The 22,858-nt window shown below is 43.2% G+C and overlaps 1 protein-coding gene across 1 annotated transcript in view; it reads left to right on the top strand.

The window, feature by feature from the left end:
* The window catches only part of LOC124802473 (CCR4-NOT transcription complex subunit 6-like), a 76,518-nt gene extending 54,172 nt beyond the window's left edge, over positions 1 to 22,346 (top strand). The window contains exons 4-5 of the mRNA XM_047263263.1: positions 6,190 to 6,365; positions 22,336 to 22,346. Coding sequence (XP_047119219.1) covers positions 6,190 to 6,365; positions 22,336 to 22,346 — 187 coding nt within the window. The remainder of the gene's footprint in view (positions 1 to 6,189; positions 6,366 to 22,335) is intronic.
* Positions 22,347 to 22,858: the final 512 nt, after the last annotated feature.

The raw sequence follows: 22,858 nt of genomic DNA, 5'->3' as shown, positions 1-22,858 counted from the left end.
TCCATCAGATTGGACAAAAGCAGTAATAACACTAATCTTTAAACATGGAAATAGAAAAGATTGTAACAACTACAGAGGTATCTCTTTAATCAGCGTTGTGGGTAAAATATTGTCAGTTATTGTTGAAAGGAAAGTGCGAGTATTAGTTGAGGACCAATTGGATAAAAATCAGTGTGGGTTTAGGCCTCTTAGAGGTTGTCAGGACCAGATCTTTAGCTTACGGCAAATAATGGAGAAGTGTTATGAGTGGAACAGGGAATTGTATCTATGCTTTATAGATCTAGAAAAGGCATATGACCGGGTTGCTAGGAGGAAGTTATTGTCTGTTCTACGAGATTATGGAATAGGAGGCAAACTTTTGCAAGCAATTAAAGGTCTTTACATGGATAGTCAGGCAGCAGTTAGAGTTGACGGTAAATTGAGTTCATGGTTCAGAGTAGTTTCAGGGGTGAGACAAGGCTGCAACCTGTCTTCACTGTTGTTCATATTATTTGTGGATCATATGTTGAAAACAATAGACTGGCTGGGTGAGATTAAGATATGTGAACACAAAATAAGCAGTCTTGCGTATGTGGATGACTTAGTTGTGATGGCAGATATGATTGAAAGTTTGCAAAGTAATATTTCAGACCTAGATCAGAAATGTAAGGACTATGGTATGAAGATTAGCATCTCCAAAACGAAAGCAATGTCAGTGGGAAAGAGATATAAACGGATCGAGTGCCAAATAGGAGGAACAAAGTTAGAACAGGTGGACGGTTTCAAGTACTTAGGATGCATATTCTCACAGGATGGCAACATAGTGAAAGAACTGGAAGCGAGGTGTAGCAAAGCTAATGCAGTGAGCGCTCAGCTACGATCTACTCTCTTCTGCGAGAAGGAAGTCAGTACCAAGACTAAGTTATCTGTGCACTGTTCAATCTTGTGACCAACTTTGTTGTATGGCAGCGAAAGCTGGGTGGATTCAGGTTACCTTACCAATAAGGTTGAGGTTACGGATATGAAAGTAGCTAGGATGATTGCAGGTACTAGTAGATGGGAACAATGGCAGGAGGGGGTCCACAATGAGGAAATCGAAGGAAAACTGGGAATGAACTCTATAGATGTAGCAGTCAGGGTGAAAAGGCTTAGATGGTGGGGTCATGTTACGCGCATGGGAGAAGCAAGGTTACCCAAGAGACTCATGGAGTCAGCAGTAGACGGTAGGAGGAGTCGGGGCAGACCGAGGAGAAGGTACCTGGATTCGGTTAAGAATGATTTTGAAGTAATAGGCTTAACATCAGAAGAGGCACCAATGTTAGCACTGAATAGGGGATCATGGAGGAATTTTATAAGGGAGACTATGCACCAGACTGAACACTGAAAGGCATAATCAGTCTTAGATGATGATGATGATGATGATGATGATGATGATACATACTGGGCTCAATGTTTGTCACTGGTTCGAGTGGTGGTGTTTTTTTGTTGAGAAAATGCATAGTTTTTGGATTATAAAGATTGCATGCTGTACGGTATAATGAAGTGGGGCCTTCATGGTATGCTCACCCAGGCAGAAGGAACTACCTGTAGTACACTAACGTGTATTTACACATCCTATAATATTCTGGCTTCATGCTGTTACATATTCAGATATAATTTTAAAATGTAATAGCAATGTAGTATGAAAATGAAGAGATTTTTTTTGAGAATGCATTGTTTGAACTCATTAATGATAAGTTATTTGGCGAAATATCTCTGACTTTAAGTGATACATTAGGTGTTGACGATGAGTATACCTTTTCTACAAGCGAGTATGAACCATCATCACCAGACAGAACTAAATGAAACAAATTGAATGGAATCGCTATAGAAAGAGAGCCTACAAGAAAATGTTTGCCTGTACAAAAAAGTTACAAAAGAAGCATAATAGAAAATATGCAAAGAAGTTCAATGCAAGCTGCAAAGTAGCTTAATTGCACTACAAATGCAGTTATAAGTGGTAAGATTTTGCAAAGCCCCTCCAAATTCATATAATTATTCTTTAATGAAAAGGGAAATGTCTGAGAAATTTAAAGAATGCCCATTTTGTAGTCTGATTGTCCATGATTACGACTTAAGAAAGTGGGCTATTATTTCTACAAAAACCTCAATTTAAATGCCTTGGGACGAGGAGTTTTGTAGATAGAACTAAAAGAAAAAACCAAATTCATTCCTGAAAAATAACAAGATTTGAAACTTCCCGACAGATTAAAACTGTGTGTCGGGCCGAGACTCGAACTCGGGACCTTTGCCTTTCGCGGGCACGTGCTCTACCAACTGAGCTACCCAAGTGCGACTCACGCCCCGTCCTCACAGCTTTACTTCTGCCAGTACCTCGTCTCCTAGCTTCCAAACTTTATAGAAGCAATATCCTTTCTTTCAGGAGTGCTAATTCTGCAAGGTGCGCAGAAGAGCTTCTGTAAAGTTTGGAAGGTAGGAGACAAGGTACTGGCAGAAGTAAAGCTGTGAGGACAGGGCGTGAGTCGTGCTTGGGTAGCTCAGTTGGTAGAGCACGTGCCCGCGAAAGGCAAAGGTCCCGAGTTCAATTCTCGGCCTGCACACAGTTTTTATAAATCTTATTCTGATAACAAGATTTGTTTCTATGAAGGAAATGAAGGATGGAAAAGACATAATAGAGTGTGCTGCAGCATTTGTACAGAAAGTCACCATCTGATCGCAGGTGAAGGGTATAGTTGAAACAGTATTTTCAGTACAGATCAATCACAATTTGAATATGAAATGGCAGATAGACAAACTTTATCGAATGTAGGAGTAAAGCACATTTTATCTGTGGGGAAATCTATTATGCCCAGCAGAGCTGTGGGTACATGACAGAGGAGTCTGTGATGAATTTCAATAGCGTGCAAGAATCGGTGTTGTGAGAATGATATGGTGAGTGTGGTATCAACCATTGTGGAGATCACATTGTTATTAATTGTTTGTACTCTTCGCAAAAGTTCTCTGCCAAACATTTTGTAATAAGATTTCATCATCACATTTGAACATTATTGTAGGATTCAACAAAATACACAATTATACAGGGTGGTCCATTGATCGTGACCGGGCCAAATATCTCACGAAATAAGTGTCAAACAAAACAACCACAAAGAATGAAACTTGTCTAGCTTGAAGGGGGAAACCAGATGGCGGTATGGTGGATCACGATAGCAAATATCCTTCCAACTTTCCCCACAGAGAGAAATCCAGGGACGTCAGATCCAGTGAACGTGCTTTGACGACCAATCCACCTGTCATGAAATGTGCTATTCAATACCACTTCAACCGCACACGAGCTATGTGCCGGACACCATCAAGTTGGAAGTACATCGCCATTTTGGCATGCAGTGAAACATCTTGTAGTAACATCGCTAGAACATTACGTAGGAAATCAGCATACATTGCACCATTTAGATTGCCATTGATAAAATGGGGGCCTATTATCCTTCCTCCCACAGTGCCGCACCATACATTAACCCGTCAAGGTCACTGATGTTCCACTTGTCGCAGCCATCATGGATTTTCTGTTGCCCAATAGTGCATATTATGCCAGTTTACGTTACCGCTGTTGGTGAATAACGCTTCGTCGCTAAATAGAACGCGCGCAAAAAATCTGTCATCGTTCCGTAATTTTCGTTGTGCCCGGTGGCAGAACTCTACGCAACGTTCAAAGTTGTCACCATGCAATTCCTGGTACATAGAAATATGGTACGGGTGCAATCGATGTTGATGTCGCATTCTCAGCACCGACGTTTTTGAGATTCCCGATTCTTGTGCAATTTGTCTGCTACTGATGTGCGGATTGGCCGCGACAGCAGCTAGAACACCTACTTGGGCATAATCATTTGTTGCAGGTCACGGTTGACGTCTCACGTGTGGCTGAACACTTCCTGTTTCCTTAAATAACATAACTATCCGGTGAACGGTCCGGACACTTGGATGATGTCGTCCAGGAAACCAAGCAGCATACATATCACATGCCCGTTGGGCATTTTGATCACAATACCCATACATCAACACAATATCGCCCTTTTCCACAATTGGTAAACGGTCCATTTTAACACGAAGCAAATACCGTCCGCACTGGTGGAATGTTACGTGATACCACGTACTTATACATTTGTGACTATTACAGCGCCATCTATTACAAAGCAAAAAAAGTGGTCCAACTAAAACATTCATATTTCTTTACGTACTTCACGAATATGTAATGAAAAATGGGGTTTTCTATTTAAACAAATGCAGTTGATATCCGTTTGACCTATGGCAGCACCATCTAGCGGGCCAACCATAAGGCCATCTGTTTTCCCCCTTCAAACTAGACGAATTTCGTTCTTTGTAGTTTTTTCATCTGATGCTTATTTCTTGAGATATTTGGCCCGGTCACTATCAATGGACCACCCTGTATAAATGACACTTTACAATAGAAAAGTACAATCTGTATTTTAGCGCAATTATGTAGTTATTTATTTACATATATATCTAAAAACAAAGATGATGTGACTTACCAAATGAAAGTGCTGGCAGGTCGACAGACACACAAACAAACACAAACATACACACAAAATTCAAGCTTTCGCAACAAACTGTTGCCTCATCAGGAAAGAGGGAAGGAGAGGGGAAGACGAAAGGAAGTGGGTTTTAAAGGAGTCATTCCAATCCCGGGAGCGGAAAGACTTACCTTAGGGGGAAAAAAGGACAGGTATACACTCGCACACACGCACATATCCATCCACACATACAGACACAAGCAGAAATATGTCTGCTTGTGTCTGTATGTGTGGATGGATATGTGCGTGTGTGCGAGTGTATACCTGTCCTTTTTTCCCCCTAAGGTAAGTCTTTCCGCTCCCGGGATTGGAATGACTCCTTTAAAACCCACTTCCTTTCGTCTTCCCCTCTCCTTCCCTCTTTCCTGATGAGGCAACAGTTTGTTGCGAAAGCTTGAATTTTGTGTGTATGTTTGTGTTTGTTTGTGTGTCTGTCGACCTGCCAGCACTTTCATTTGGTAAGTCACATCATCTTTGTTTTTAGATATATATTTCCTACGTGGAATGTTTCCCTCTATTATAACCATATTTATTTACATATGTATGTATGTTAAAGGATAAAATAAATGTGTCCATTAGTGTTTAAAAATTAAGAGTCTTTTCAATTACATACTATACAAATACTGTGTTGATTTTCATTACGGAATAAAATTGCCGTTTGTCTGCAAGACAGACATTTGGCTCATGAATTCATGACCTTATTGCTAAAAAACTAGCATTTCCTCTTAACAGAGGATTTCTCACCACTGCACCACCAACTCGAAATAATCCTGACATATGATTCTCATCCAGATATGACTTAAGTTGAAACACCTACCTTGTAATAGTACTATTAACTTTCCTACTCTCTTTTATTAATATTGATTCTATATAAACTACTACTAGCAGCATCAATCTTAATTCCCCTGATTGCTTTGCCTTCATGTCAATGTAGTCACACATTCAGGACTACTTTCTTGCAACAGGTGCCTTTAGAAATTTGGAATGACTAAATCTAAGATATCACCTGTGAAAATAGCAAGTAGGGATTTGCATAAATGATAGTGTTTCCTAAACTTGTGCTGATTTTATGAGTGTGATTTTTCTTTCTTTAAGTCTTGAGAGACATCATCATATAGGTGTGCAGGATGTGATCAAAGATGCCATAGCTTTTTGTAATGTGCAGCTGTTTGCTTAAGGAGATATTTTGGGACTTTGTTGAAGGATCTGTTGTTAATATTAGATGAACTTAGTGTATGGTTCTGATAGCATTTCTTATAAATATATGATATGCTGTTAACTGTTCACTATCAATCTATTTATCTTCCCCTTTCAACAAAGATTGCATCAATCCACCATACATTAAATGTTTCTCTTAAAACAAACATTACCACCATAATAGCAGGTTTGCATTTCATATAGCCACAAAGAATGATGAAGTTAAACCTGCTTAAAACATACACAGCAGATTTTCATGTCCATATTATAAGTCACTATTTCATTTTAGGGAGGGAATTTGTTATCTATTCTACCAGCCATTGTAAAAATTCTTTCAGTTTACTCCTAACTTAACATAGCATTATTTCAATATCGAGACTATACTCAGTTTTATGAGAATTTTTTTTTATTATTTTGCTTTCTGCAGGGAACTTCTGCTGAACAACAACTATCTACGGGTTCTCCCATACGAGTTGGGGAAACTCTTCCAGCTGCATATTTTAGGACTCCAGGGTAATCCTCTGACAAAGGAGATCCTAGCCATGTATGGGGAACCTAATGGAACTCATCGGCTGCTGACCTACATGCTGGACAACTTACAAGGTAGGCCATGACTCTTCAATTTCATGTTGTTTAAAGTGACTGACACTGTTGATGATTGGTGAAATCATCCAAATTATGGCTGCTTTGTGGTTGATAATGTCTGCTGGTGCAATTTGTTGTTAACCCTGTTGATTCATTTTTTATAATCTCATAATCTCACAGTCTGGCTCCAGCTGCTAGAGACTGTGGTCATGCGTGCATGCATGTGTGTGTGTGGGGGGGGGGGGGGGGGGGGAGAGGGTTGTTATTTTTTGATAAAGGCCTTGTTGGCTGGAAGCTAACTTTCCAATAGTCTTTTTGTTGCATCTTTCTATGACTCAGCATCTCCACTATATGGCAAGTAGCAATTATCCTTTTTATTATATTGTTATAAGCCTTTTTCTAGACATTCTGTTTTGTAACTAAACTGCCTGAAATCGTGCAACAGAATTATTGCCTGTCCTGCTGCAGAATCTCTATCTAATGGTTGCCAAATGCACACTGGTGTGAGCAGTAACGAAGTGAAATAGTAGTGAAGTTGTCACTAAAAGAAATTGATGTTAAGCCCATAAGTTGACGTTGATGTGGAGCAAAGAATTCATGTGTCATATTTATTTACCAAAGCTGATTCAGAGAAATATTTAATTTAAAGTGTTATTCGTCAGCAATTATCGATCTCACACTGAAAGCATATATCATAATGACAGTCTTATCTTCATCTTCCTTTTCCTCTTTCTTAATGTTTGTAATGCGTGTTGGTGTCGTTCACTGGTTTGGTTCTGTGTTGCCATTTTAGCTGATATTGTGCTTGATCAGGGTGCAGGCCAGAGATCTTTATCTTCATGCAAAGTTTCAAGCAATTACTGCCTGGATTGTTCTACTAGCAAACTAAAAGCAGTTTTCACTACAGTTGGTAAGTTTGCTCTAAGAACATGTCTGTACCATTGTATCTGTTATTGGTGCTGATCCATGTAACTTATGAACTTTATCACTCGGGACATGATAATGCAGTGTTAATTCAAATATTCAACTGAGCATCTTAGTTTCCGTGACAGCAAGTCATTGTTTCACTTATTTTATATCCTTGTCTGGAGCACGTACGTGAGCAAGTGCTGAGACACAGTTTAGTTTATTAGCACAACATGCAGAAGTTAAGTCCAGTACGATGCAACGGTGGAAAGACACAACTAAATGATCGTCCTGATCCAATATGAACAAGAATCTTTCATGGCATAGGTTGTGACAGTCACTGACACAAGTTTCATTTATTAAGTCCCATTCCTGGTGTCTGCTGGAGCCACATCACATTTCACATGTGGTGTAGATACAGTCTTCGGGCTGGGCCCCGGCAGGAGCTCTGATAGACGGGCCCACAAGAATAACACAGGTGGAGGAATATGACAGTGGCAGTCAGCTAGCACGTGACGGTGGATGCAGCTTAGCCCTGTGTTGCCAGCACTGTTGCTGCTGATGCGTGCACTGCCTGTGAGCACTACTGGCACACGGTGGCACGTGGTAGTGATCAGCGTGTAAACAGATTATCAGCAGTACAGTGTTAAAATGTGGGCTGTACATGTGATATTTTAAACGATCTACCGAGAAAAAGCGCTTATGGCCCTGAAGCAGACTACCTGCTGGATGCGGCTGTTGTGCTGGAAGTAGCCAATGGACGGCCAGTTACAATATCCCTGCCCCCTCAAGATGACAGAGTAGTGATCTTGACAGAGGTCAGTGTGTTCTCCATGGGTTGAGGGGAGGGTTGGAGATAGTGGTGCCAAGCGACTGACGGAGAAACACGGTGTTGGTGGTGGTGGTGGTGGTGGTGGTGGTGGTGGTGCTGCTGCTGCTGCTGCTACTACTGCTGCTGCTGCTGCTGCTGCTGCTGCTGCTGCTGATGGACTAGTGGGTGTTGGTGGTCAGTGTGAGACAGCAGCCTGATAACTACAGTCACCTGAGACGCAATGGCTTTGGAGGGCAAGAGAGTTGACACAGGGGTATGCCTGTGGCCGATGGGAGACAAGGCTCAACCAAAGAAGCCTAGCAAAGGCATGAACAAAGGTGGCAGAAATATGTCTGAAAAGAAAAAGACTGTTGGAGAAAGATACAATGGCGGCACAGTCTGGTGCGGGCCAGCTGGTGGCACAAGGAGGCCGTACTCGTGACCAACTGGAGCAGAGGTGCAAAGCTACCAACGGGGTGGTGGGGCATCGGCAGGTGTGTATGGCTCTGGGAGGTGGCGCAGCAGTGTGATGCAGCACTGTGGTACCGACAGGGCACTAGTGGCATTGGGAGACAGCTTGACCAATGTGGCTGCCGACATAATTGTGCGATGGCCACGGAGCCTGTGGGACAGTGATTGCCAGGGGAAAAAAATGTGAAAATGGCAGATGAAAGGTCCAATGTTCACAAAAGGAACATGTGATCACTTAATAAATGAATAGATATGAGCGTTTAAGTCATTGTGGAATGGCACATATCTTCTACAGTGGTCTTTTATAGGCTGGCATTGCCTTGTGCACTAAAACAGTTTGTACCAGTTCACCAGGCAAGGGTGCATACAAACAGTGACCCCCAGACTGCTGCATGAGGGAGTACCGGAAGAAAAGGATAAATAGAGGAAGGTACGAGGTGTAAGACTGCTTGTGGGAGAGTAACCCAAACCAACGGTAGGTGAATGCAATGCAACAGACAGACAGCAGATGAGACGACAAACCAGGAAAGGACAAACAATCTAGATGACAACAAGACACTACTCAAAGCCATCGACACAATGATGACAATGAGTCCAAGAGCAGTGGAGAGACAAATCTGAGATGAAACCTAAGAGAGTAACTGGGTGACAAGCAAGATAGTTATCGAGCAGTCCTAGTACATTGAAGGTAGATCCAACACTATCGAGCATGAGCAGTGAACTGACTGGTTGTGCCCTGGGTGGCTGTCTGTATAACAGCCGTGTGGAATGATATTAACTGCCGTACTCACGTGGCACCCGTACAAGCGCAGCACTGTGTGGCTAGGGTGCCCTCTAACAGCAACCTAAGTCCATCTCCCGTGGTGGGCATTCAACCTCTTGGGCACCTGATATCAGATCCCTCCCACCCTAAACAGGGACACCCCAGACGATGCCATGGGAAGCGGAAAGATGGTATGGATGAAGACCCTGTCCCTTCAGCTGTCAATTATGGGAAGGGAGGTGGTCAGCAGTGTCCATCACGACATTGCTGGAGGTGAGAGTGCCACAGGGGTCCCCTGATCCCTATGAATGCAGAAGGTAGTGCTGGTGTGCCTGTGGGTAGCTGTCAGCAGCCACCACAAGTGGTGCCGACCCTGGGGCCTCGTGGTCACCGGAAGGTGGACGGGTAGGATGTACAGTGGGTGTGACTCCTGTACTCCAGGCTGGAGATGGTACTGGTGTTGGCATCTAATACCATCCACCAGCATCCTAGCTGCTGGCCCACACAGTCAAGCCAGGTGCATAATGATGGAATGGCTACGAATGGGATGTGGGAGGTGGTGGCATCTAAAGATGAAGCCCACAGCACAACATTCAAATGATGATGTCTCGTTATGCCTACCTGCTGTCCGGGACCCCGATTTCGAGTAAAGCAGATCCCCTGCTTATACAGGGATACTGCATGACAACATACACTAATTAACTGAAACATTATGACCACTGACCTACAATTTATATAAACCCATCCAGGCGACAGCAGCATCACCTGGCGAGGAATGACAGATAGTCAGACACGTGCACAGCACATGTGGTATTGGCTGGTGTGCTGTCCGTGTGTAGAATGGGGAAAGCATGTGATCTATCTGAGTTCGACCGAGGGTAGATTGTGATCGCCCTGAGGCTAAGCATGAGCGATTTGGAAACTGCACCACTTGCCGGGTGTTCAATGTGTGCTGTGGTGAGTGTCCTCAACACGTGGCAAAACTGTGTCCATATGTCATGGAGGTGGGCAGTCACCCCTCATTACAGGTGTCAGACGTCATAGTCTGGGCAGACTGGTAAAACAGGACGTGCAGCGAACTGTGGCAGAACTAACATTAGACTTTAACACTGGGCAGAGTAAAAGTGTGTCTGAACACTCATAATGATGGGTCTCCACAGCCGATGACCCATGCAACACCATGACATTGGCAACTGTGACTGAAATAGGCAAGTGACCATCAGCATTGGACATTGCCACAGTAGCCGAGCATGTCACGGTCTGATGAATCCTGATATGTTGTTCATCATGCCCATGAGAGGGCACAAATCTGTCATCTTCCAGGGAACATCTCCTTGACACCTGTACTGCAGGTCGGAGACAAGCTGGTGGTGGCTCCATTATGGGTCATTCAATTGGGAATCCATGGGTCCAGTAGAGCTCATGCAAGATTCCATGATGGCCATGGATTATCATAAATTGGTTGCAGACTGTATACACTCCTTCATGCCAATCATGTTTCCCGACGGCAGTGACTCATTTTTCAACAAGATAATGCGTCATGTCAAACAAGGTTAGGAATGTGGTGAAGTGGTTTGAGGGACACAGTGGCGAGTAGTATAATTTTATGTGCCCAGGAACACTTATGACATGACATTTTTTAGTGGCAAACACAATTGTCAGTGGCTTTTTTTTTTATCTCTGAGTAGGTGCCCTGTGCAGGGATCAACATCTCGAATGAGTATGCAACTGATTGTTTGGAGCTATCCTCATTACCGTGTGACAGAATGCCCTGATGCCATAGGCGGGTGTGTCAGGCACCACAGCCACCAGATTTTCCGGAAATAAAGGTGGGAGACAGGGGTTGGATTTCAGCGTGGTTTTTTATTGAGTAAAAGCTAGGTCACAGGCAAGGGTCCAGTTGTAGGGCACTCTATTTTTATGCAGGTGATTGTGGGGTTGTGCAATATGGGCTGCTTGGGGTAATAGTTGACTTTGCCGAAAAACACCTCCAGTTGGTAAGTTTCTCGGTTGGGGAAAGGAATCAATGGTGGTGGCATTTCAGTCAGTAGTCTTGATTCCATCTTTGGCGAGCCAGTACCCCAAATACTCCACTTCCAGCTGGAAAAATCGCCACTTGTCCAAATGACAATGCAGACCTATGTCCTGCAGGGTTGCAGAGGTTTTGCAAGTGCTCCTGGTGAAAGAGTCCTGTAACAGTGAGATAATCCAGATTCACACAACCCAAAATGTGTGTGTCAGTTGTTCCAGATACCTTTGGAATATTGTGGGGGCTGAAGCAGTCCCAAATGGGAGTCACTTGCACTTATATAAACCAAAAGGCATGTTGACGACGACAATGTTCTGAGAGTCATCATCTAAGGACAACTGAAGTTAAGCTTTGGCAAAGTCAGTCTTTGAGTGGTATTGCCCACCAGAAAGTTTGGAAAGGAGGTCTTCGATTTTGGGAATAGGATTAGATTTAATGAGTGATAGAGCATTGATGGTAGCCTTGAAATCTCCATATGATTGAGGAGAACGATTGGGCTTCCTGTTTATGAGGAGTGGGGTGGCTCATGCTCTAGATCTCACAGGCTCAATAGCTCCAGCAGCCGGGAGATGATAACGCTCTTACTTCACTGCAGTTTGTAAGGCTACTGGAATGGGTCTTGCATGGTGAAAATGATGTGTGGCATCTGGCTGAAGGGTGATGTGCACCTGAAAATCCTAGGTGCATCCGAGATACGTATTAAATAGTTTGTGGAAAGGGACTTCAGTGGATACAACCATGATTTTGTCAGAGATAGAAAATCCAAACAGTTTAAAAGGCATCGGCCAGAAGTGTTTAGTAGCCAATGTGTGGTGGACAACAAATAATGTAATAAGCCATGTAATGTGTTCGTAGGCTTCTGTGACCAAGAACTGCCCAGAAAGGGAATAGAACTGTCCCCGTAAGCCACAAAATGCCGCAAGGCCAGAAAAAACTCGGTGGAGCCCAGTCGGGCATACTTTGCCACATTGATCAGACAGTGGCCCCTTTGTCCATCTGAAAATGGACATCCTTATTATAAATGTGGAGCATCTGCATGAAAGGGTCCAGCAGAGCTACTGACTGCAGTGCATGAACAATGTCCTGATGCGCACGTGGTACAGAATGGGGGCAGGTTGTGTGGCTGTAACACACCAATCGAAGGTGCTCCTCTTTGCTACTGAGCATGCAGGTTCTCCAGCAGTCTGGACAGTCCGCTCACGAGTGAGTGGAGAAACACTGCTGGCACGAATGAAGCGGTCCCCGTGGTCTGCAACGAGGTGCGACCAGAGGCTTAGATGCCGTAGAAATGTCACACACAGACATCACAAGGGTGCTGCCTGCAGGTCGTCTTACACTTGCAGTGCAGCTGTGGGGTGTGTGGACCTCCACAACTTGTGGCCTCACCGCCAGTCATTCATTAGCCTCCTGTGCGATTTCAAATGAGTGTGCGATGTGTAAAATGTTCTCCAACAAGGGTTATGTAGTTTCAAAACTGCAATGTGGACCTTCAGATCTGATGCAAGGTGGACCACCATGTCACAGTCTGCATATGAAGTCTTGCTGCCTTGTCTGGTGCAAGTTAAATCTTATTTGCACTGAGACCTTGCAAGCCAGTCAGTCACCCAAAAACAGTATGATTTCCCAGCAGTTTGTGGTATTAATGGAACTCTAGTCTGGAGGCAACCACATAGTACCTCTGGGAATAGTAATTGATCAACAGAATGCATAGAGTGCAAAGGATATGACAGAGGAGCGAACTTTCATAGCACAGTTTCATGCTGACCACGACCTGTGCCTTCTTAATGATGGTGCCTCTACTCATTTTAGTGCCACATATGTCACTATCTCTACTGTTGCTCTTCCACTCACTTCCCCTCCTTACCTCTTTACATTGGTCACCACATGATGACCTCTGTGTTAGTGACCACTTCCTGTTGATTCCCACTTTCCCTTCCCACCTCCTAATGACCTGGTTATGCTGCTGGGCTTTCCATCGTGCTGATTAGCCTCTACATACCTCCCAGTTCATGTTCATACTATTTTTTTCATATTGCATTGATGATGCCGAACATGATCTGTCCGATAAGATAATCCACGCAGCTGGCATTGCCATTCCCTACGCAACAGGCCCTGTTCGCCATCGACCAATTCCGTGGTCGAGCATAACTATTGCCATCACCATCCGTGATCATCGTTGCGCCTTGCAACATTTTAAGCAGCACCTGTCCTCTGCCAGTGTTATTACCTTTAAACAACTTTGCGCCAAAACCTGTAACTTAATCAGAGCAAGCAGGTATGTTGGGAACGCTTTGTCTCCTTACTAAGTTGTTCTGTCCGTTCGTCACAGGTGTGGGCTATACTCCACACTCTCCAAGGTTGTCAGTGACAGTCTTCCGTTTTGGACCTTGCTCTTTCAGATGACGTTTGTATGGACCATCAGTTCTCACTGAACACCTTGCGACTCATTTTGCAATGGCATGGACGTCAGCCTCCTATCCAGCCACCTTACTCCTCTGGAAATCCATTTATGTTTCACCCCTTGTCAGGTGGACTCCTACAATGAACCTTTTACTGAGTAGGAGGTTCTTCTGGCCCTCTCTTCTTCCAACTATTCAGCTCCTGGTCCTGATTCCACCCATAACCCACTGCTTCTACACCTCAGTCCTCCACAACGGCATTGTCTCCTCCAGGTGTTCAAATGTATTTGGCTCCAAGGCATTTTCCCCTCTCAATGGACAGACAGTATTTTGGTTCCTGTCCTTAAGCCCATCAAGGACACATCGTCCCTTGTTAGTTACAGGCCAGTCAGCCAGACCAATATCCCCTGCAAGTTACTAGGACAGATGGCAGCTTGTTGGCTCAGTTGGGTCCTTGAATCTCAGTACCTTTTATCTGTTTACCAGTACAGCTTTTGGGAGGGATGGTCTCTGATCGATCATCTGCTTCGACTGGAAACTGCAGTTGGCAGGTTTTTTTTTCTCAGCACCACTATCTTGTTGGAGTTTTCTTCAATCTTAGTAAGGCATATGACTCACTGTGGTGCCATCATATCCTATTTATGCTCCACGAGTAGGGTCTTTGGGTACTCCTCTGGATTTTTACTCACCAGTTCCTGTCCCATCGGTCTTTCAGAGTCCAGGTTGGTTCTGTTCTCAGCTCTCTGCGGAGTCAGAAGAATGGCATTCCACAGGGCTCCATATTAAGTGTCCTTCTTTTTCTCATCGCTATTCATGTACTTGTCGCCTCTGACGGACCTTTGGTCACCCCTGCTCTGTATGTGGATGATATCTGTATTTTGGCTAGCTCCCACTCAGTGCTCCATGGAATGTCAGCTCCAAAGTGCCGTCTGGCATGCCTCAATGTGGACTCTCTTGTACGGTTTTCATTTCTGTCCCTGTAAGCCGAGGGTGGTGCAATTCTGTAGCCGTACTATGATCCGTCCTGATCGGAAGCTCTGACTCGACATCCAACACCTGACCATGGTCCCCCGGTTCTGTTCATTGGGTGTTTGTTTTGACAACAAGCTTACTTGATTTTCCCACATCCATCATCTGAATGTTGGCTGTTTTCATAAACTCAATATCCTTCGCTTTGTTGCCCACACCTCTTTCAACCCTTCTTCACCTTTATCAGGCATTAGCTCTGTCATATCCGGACTATGGTTGTAAAGTTTATGGATCGGCTGCCCCTTCCATGCTGCTCCTCTTGGATTCACAATCATGGTATCTGTTTAGCCTGGGGTGCCTTTCACACTACTCCTGTAAATAGTCTTCTGGTTGATGCTGGGATCCCTCCCCTTTTGGTTGACAGGTCCCAGCTATTGGTTTCTTTTGCCATCGCTATCTGCTCTTGCCTGCCCATCACTCCTATTCCATTCTTATCATGACTTTGGACTGTCACCTACCAACTGCTTCCCCTTGGGTGGGTTTAACAGTTGAGCTCCACCTTGATTGTCTCCGCCAGGACTTGGCTTCCATCTCCCCTCCTTGTCCTCTTCCCCACATTCTGTCCTGACCATTGCCTCCTCCTCCCCCCCCCCCCCCTCTCCCTGTTATTTCCTCCGCCCTTGATTCAGATAGATCTCTTCCGGCATTCATAATCCATCATTTCTCCAGTGGTGTCCTGTTGTTTCTTCCAAGTGCTCAAGTGCTCTTATTGGAGTTTGAGGATGCCACTATTGTTCACATCGATAGCTCTAAATCCACTGATCATGTGGGTTCACTTTTTCTGTTAGCACAGCACATCATCTCTTGCATGCCATGTGTGGGGTGTTTACAGCAGATTTGACAGCCATGTGTTGGGACCTCTGCTTTCTTTAAATGGTCCTCAGTCACCCAAGTTTTGTTATGCATAAATGCAGTGAGTGGCCTTCAGGCTACTGCTCAGATTTTTTTCCGGCCACTCCTTGATCTCTGCCATCCATGACCTCCTCACTGATCTTGGTGATCCTTCTTGTTTGGTTTATTTCCTTTGGATACCTGGTCACATGGGTATCCTGGGAAACTGGGAAATGAACTTGCTGATCAGGGGGGGGGGGGGGGGGGGGGGGTGGGAGGAGGGGAGAGGTGGTCCACCTATCCCCCCATCTAACAAACTTCGCACAATCAAGAATATTCCTACCATATGGTGTTCTCCCATCTGCCTCTCCAGGCCGGAATCTCTGCTGTCTTTGCATCGGCTGTACTAGGTTGAGTGATGGTTTTTAACTCCAGAATGAGTGCCCGCCTCCTTTTTAGTTCAACCTCAAGGTGATCCATATTTTGCTGTACTGCCCCCACTTTCTGTTCCTTCACATTAAATATGCCCTCCCACCTTCCTTGTGTCAGTGGTTAGCAGATAACCTTCGGATGGCTGCATCTGAACCTGGTATTCTTTGCAAAAATGGTTTGTCTTCTCAGGTGTAAGTACTTGAATTCTTCTCTGGAATTCGAGTCCCTCAGTTAGCGTACACGATGGCTATGGAATCCGTGGCCTTGCCTCCACACTGGCCAGGTTCTCCCTGCCTTTTTCCCCACATTTTGTCTGGTATGTAGTGCAGTTTTGTTTCTCCTTTTCTTGTGTCTTCACCCTTTGCTATTGTCCTGATTGCATTGTGATTGTGATATGGTGTGGGTATCAAGACGGGTTGGTGGCAGTGGTGGTTGTCCACCACGCGTAGCATTTTTGGGACACCCCTGCTCTTCATGTTTCCACCCTTTCCTATTCTTTCCTCTTCCTGCTGCCCTGACATTCCTGTTCCCTCCCTCTTTGCTTGCCCGTTATCCCTTCCCCTTCACTGGACTGCTGTTTGTGTTGTTCCTCCCCTGATTTCTGCCATCGGTTACGGATTTCTGTAGACAGCAGCAATTGTCAAGCCCAAGTACTTAAAAGTCCTTGTTATTTGGAGGTCAGCACTATTGATTCTGATGGAATCTGAGTAATTTAGATCTGTGATGAGATATTATTTTTTCTTTACATTGAGTCACACACTGAATTCTGTGAGGTGGTCGTCTCAGGCTTGGACTTCACATTCCAAGTTAGTCTTATCTTCAGAGTTTATTGCACATCATTAGCATATGGTCATGTCGAGGTTGTTGTTTTCTGCATATCTCTTTTGACTGTATTCATGACTAAGATGAGAGGAGAGGTGAAAGAGCAGGTCCCTGGTATACTCCTACAGAAACAGTATAACAACTTAATAGTATAATGTTATATTATTGTGAAAGTAAGAATCCACAAAATGATGTTGACAGTTTTCCTAAAGAAATGAATACTTGATGTCTTGGAATTGCAGCCAATTATCATATACTTCTAAGGTTTTGCCATCTGTGTTAGTCATCTTTAGGTGAGGTGACGTGTGTGTCCCATGTGGCTCTATTTACTAACATGCTGTATGGAATTCACATATTTGTCATGTACATAACAAGAAGACTATTCACATAGTGAGAGTCAGCACCATCATTTGTGGAACTACACTTTTATTACAACTGTCTGCTGCAAAGTGGAAGATTCTGCAGTCTTATTTATCACTGGGTACCAGATTCTTTTGCTGTAGAACTATATGCAATATGTATGTGTGTGGATACACCAAAAACTCTAAAATATAGATATGAATTGTGCTCAATTGATCATACGGAAATAAAAATGCAGTTTTCATAGTTTCAGCATTAAAACTACGAACTTCCTGGTCAGTGTTGTACCAAATTGTTCAGTTACAAAGAAATTCTCTAAAAAATGTAATGAATTTTATATCGACATTTTACTTGTATTATGCAGTGTGCACTTCCAGTATCTTTGGCACCGTAGCTCCTTAGGCAATCTGGACAACTTTAGTCAAATAACATAGCTGCACCATTACCTGCCATTTTTCACAGTCAAACAACACCGAAGTGCCATTTTCAGCCATTTCATTCTTAATTTCTAATTCGTGTGAAAACTGATATTTATAGTTTAGCAATTTATACCATTGTATGAATTTAATACTTTAAAAACCAATTTTAACTTCATATGAGATATTGAAGAGTGATGCTTATTGATGGAGAAAAGATGGAGCCTCTTACCACAGCAATTTATGTATGAAATTTCTTTAAAGTAGAAATTTCCCTGTGTGAGCCTGTTCTTTCATTTGAAATAAACTCTTTGTTTCATCTGTAATTAGTTAATTTTGTACCATTAGACATATTCATTTAACATCACACAAACTTCAGGTTATACGCATCCATTTGTTGTGATGTGAGCCACACACCTTTGTGGAAAGGTTAGTATGTAATATTTCCCGTATTCCTATCAAATAATGTAATATTATACAATGAGAGGTATAGATTTCTGTATGTAGGACTAAAAAAGTGAAATTCCTGCACTGGTTTAGTCATATACCACCAGACAAAGTGTACGAAAAAATAAGTCAGTGTATAAGTGGTGTGCATTGTTTGATGACCTACAAGACACTGACCTAATGTTTTTAATATGTTGTGTTTTCTGGTATGTTGGTTGGCTAAATAGGCATATGGGTTGCAGGTTTTTAGTTCTTTGCACAGTAACTCAGAACTGCAAATACTGTTAAATGGAAATATAGGCTCCATTACTTATTGATCCTTCCACAGTCTCATCCTGACAAATGAAAGCGTGCTACCTAACTTTTGTGTGATGTTGCATAATTATGCTCAAGATGGTGCAGTTAGCTATTCACCAGTGAAATAGTGTTCATTTCAAATAAAAACAGTACTGCAAAGGAAGAAAATTCCTTTGGATAAATTCAGTGCATCTGCAAATCTGAGCACAAAAGAAGGTAAGTCTACTGACAGATACTGTACACAGGAGAAACCATATGTCAGTATCACTTTCCGGCATGGTACCAAATAGTTATAGTTAGAGGGCACACCTACTGAGGACCATATTATGCATGTCACAGAGATAGCTCGATCCAGCTGCCATAGTTAAGCTCTGGCATCACAGAATACAGACCTAACAGGGACTAAATCCTGCATGATGCTAGGCAAACAGTTTGCAAATGAATATTCATCTGCCAATCATTAATTTAAGTGTATGCACTGTTTTGCACCTCGAGTTGTTATCAGTTGTCAGTTGTCATTTACCAGTTACCGCCACACATTTCTTGACTGTCGAGTGGCACAGTGTGCATTATTAACAGACACAGAACTCGGATGCTGTCACTGACAGCAGAGCCGTGCTGGAACTGCTATTACATTAGGTAGTCATCATTCACTCAGATAAATGTATACCAGTTTTCAGAACTTTAACATAGTACCACACCTTCACATCATCATCATCGTCATCACTGTCACACTGAAGTGAAGTATTTGTATATACGTGTTTTTAATAAATGATTGTAGATTGTTATTTATTGTGTTGCCAACATTATTTTTTTATAGTCTAGTTTTGCCCCGTGACAAGACTGTCTGCAGTGTACAAGCACACCACCTCAAATACAGCAACTGCCTTTTGTGTTGGGGGTCCACTTCCTGCTACCTTTATGTTGGGTGCTAAACTTGTTTGGCGAATATAGTAAAGACTTTTCATGAAACAGGACTTTAATTTTTTTTGCTCCAAGTGTTGTCTTCCAAAGTTAATCAGGAAAGTGTTGCACAGTATGCTTGTATTTTATGCCCAACTGATGTTGGTGTTCGTGATGTTTTGTGTTATCTAAGTCGGTGGACAGTCTGACTGGTCAAAGACCCATTAAGACCACTGCAGCAAGATCTCATTCCTTATGTCAGAACTTGAGGTTTTGAAAATAAGGATTTTGAATTGATCAGTTTTTTCCCCTTCCAGAAGTTGAATTTACAGCCTTGAGTCATTATGGATTTATCCTTTGAAATGGGTAAGCTGATGGGGCAAAGAATTGATTTTTGTGTAGAATTTTAAGGTCTGTGTGAGTGATTGTGTTTGCTAGATTATGGAGTGCACTCATAGAAATTTATTTTGTGACTTTAACCTTTTTATATTTGATATTAGCCACCAATGACCAAATCTCAGAGCCAAAAGTGAGCATAGATAGAAGAGAAACTTTGAAGAATTTTGGATAAATTCAGTCCGTGAATGTAGAATGAATGAAGATGCCTACATATTTGATAAATTTTTTCTGTAGTAGGATGATTCCATTTGTAATAATTCAACATCTTGGCTTATTGATTTGTTGGTAAGCCAAATAGCTGGAGTTTTGTTGACAGTAATAATAATTTTTTGAAGAAGAGCACAGTTGTGAATTTCTTAAAGATGTTTTTGTAGTTTGCTGTCAGTGAACTTCAGGTTTGAAGTGCTTCTGTAAATAGCTATATCATTCACACACAATAGGAGTAGCATCCACCCCCCCTCCCCCACCCCCCCCCTCCCTCTTCTCCTTATTAGGGTGGGACGCATTTTAAAATACTGTGATAAATGTTCGACTAAATGACATTGGCAGTTGAGTTGAAGTGGTTTATAGATAAGTCCTAAATGCCACTCTTCATCAGATGGTTTTTCGATGTTGAGGAAAACAGGTTTTGTGCTGTGATTAATTTGCCAAGCTAAGCAAGCTTGCTCAAAAAGTCTCATTGCTTGCCAAATATTGCTGTTGTTTTCACAGAAACCAATTTGCTGTGTGATGATGATTTTGTGTAGAGTCGAGTGTGGTAAATTGTAGTTAGCACGAGCCCACCACGGCCTCCACTTGTCGAGTGCCGTTATGCCCGTAGAGAGGTTTGGTTGTAGGCGCATTATTATATATTATTTTGTGCCAAAAGTATTTGAGGATCTGTTCTGATTCGCAATCTAATTCTTACCACTGCAGATTTCCGTGTTGTAGTAAATAATTTAAGAATAAAGACAACTAATTGAGTAGTATAGGAATTGAATTATGGACAGGCACGTAAATGAGACTGAAAACAAACACTAGGAGAGTGACTACCTGAACAGCTAGCACAGTGATGATAATGGGGAGTGGATTGGAAGTGGGTGACAGAACAGAGGAAGGAGAGACTGTGGGGTCTAGAAGGATGAATAAGAATAAGGTTCTGGGGTAGGATGGGGCAGGCACAGGGCAGGGTACTTTGCGCATTTTATCCTTATCCAATAATATTGTTACATTCCGACCTGTATTTTCTATTGTTTGATTTTATCCCTTTTTATTTTTCCCTCTGTGGTACCGTGTTTTGACCGGAAGACTACTCGAACACTTAATTTTCTGCCATCGTATCAGCCTCGTAAGCCATTTTTCCTAGCACATGTATAACTTCACGGCCGTGCACTTTCCACGAGGATCGGCGTAGTCGAAAAATTCGGGAAATCACTTTCCCTTTGCTCAGCCAGCGCACCTCAGTGTGGTAGGGAATATCTGCATACTCCTCTTCAAAGGAAATCTAAAATTCTTTGAATTGACGATGAGTGAGTCCACGAGAACGAATGTAGTTCACGATACGCACCACTACCTTCATCACAGCTTGAAGACCGATAACTATCGCACAAAGAGCCTCTTGGTGTGCAAAACAGTGAACGGACGGTAAATTCGGCATGTTAAGTTTGTTCCGCAGTAGGCCAATAAACCCTTCTGCTTTACCGCACATTGCTGGTGCCCCGTCTGTGGTTACGGAAAACAGCTTTTCCCAAGGGAGTCCTATTCCTTCAGCTGCCATTTCAACATCTGCTAAAATATCCGCCCCTGTAAGAGTGTCCTTCAACGAAATCATATCCAGGAGCTCTTCCCTTACATGTAGGTCGTCGTCCACGCCACGCAAAAATATTGCTAACTGAGCCGTGTCGTTAATATCCGTGGACTCATCAAGTGCGATGGGGTACGCTAGGAAGTTTTCAATTTTGGCTGCCAGTTGCTCATGCACATTCTCAGCAATGTCGTTGATTCTCCGATGTATTGTCATTCTGGAAAGTGGTATTCTGCTGTACGCGGGAGCAAATGTGGGATTCATTCTCTTTACTACGTCCAACATAATGTTTTTTTATAAATGGCCTCCCAGCTCTTGCTAAACGTAGAGCAACTTTGTAACTAGCTCTGAGAGTCCTTTCGCAACACCCCTCATCTTCTTCACCCTAAAGTAGAGAAAAAAAGATATGTTAGAAATAATTTATGCGAAAACGAAAACTAAGGAATCTAAACAAATGTTATTTCGCTTCGCATTTCCTTTAACCAAAATATACATGCTAAAGTACTTGCAGCAAACCTCGTTTGTAGATACAGAATTCTCTTCTGCAAGAGTTTGCAACTTCCGTAATTCTTCCTCTCTGGCATCCCCTGTTATCACTATACTTTTCTGAATGCAGTTTGCTGTAGTGCCTTTCAATAGACGATTTTCTGACAGACGTAATTAGTGTACCGCAGATTAGACATTTGGCTTTATCGTCACAACGCACGAAAACGTAGGAGAGTTCCCGTTTCGCTTTAAATTGACTTTCGGCAATTTTCGCAGCGCATTTTTTTTAATTGTTCTCATTTTGTTCGTTGCATTTGTTGGGTGCGGATATCCCATGACACCCGTTCAAGTTCAGTCCGTTCAAGTTCAGTGTTGAGCCTTTGACTCAGTTTGTTTTATTACAGAGGGCAGCTAAGCCTGTGACCGAACACGGTGAGCTACCGTGCCGGCGTTCGGCAGCACACAGCGTCGGCCTGACCTAGCAAACCGAGTTGAGGCGAAGTATGCCGAGTTGAACCGATGCACTGTGCAGGCACTCGCTGCACCTGGCTTTGCACGCGTGCGGTTTTCCGTGTTTGCGCGGCCCTGCTCTAGAGCAGGGCTTCCCAGCGTGTGGTCCGCGGACGCCTTAGGGGTCCGCCGGCTCTTTCTAGGGGGTCCGCGGCCACCTTTCACTAAATCGTGTAAAGTAATGAGTAAAATTATGTGAAAATCAAATTCATCACAATTTTTTTTTTTCGTATGAAAAACATGTTTACTTTTACTTCAGATCGTATTCCCAAGCAGCCTTTGCGGTTCTTAAGTGAGAACTCATACACAGTTTAGTGCCGGAGAATGCGGCTTCCTCTGATCGACTGTTTCGTGACAATACGGGGGGCGTTTGTGCGCCGACTCACGGCGCTAGATGCGTTGAAACCTTTTACGCAT

The sequence above is a fragment of the Schistocerca piceifrons genome, chromosome 6 (genome assembly GCF_021461385.2).
Source record: "Schistocerca piceifrons isolate TAMUIC-IGC-003096 chromosome 6, iqSchPice1.1, whole genome shotgun sequence".
Classification (NCBI taxonomy): Eukaryota; Metazoa; Arthropoda; class Insecta; order Orthoptera; family Acrididae; genus Schistocerca; species Schistocerca piceifrons.
The sequence above is the reverse complement of the archived record's forward strand: the minus strand, read 5'-3'. Positions and strand labels throughout refer to the sequence as shown.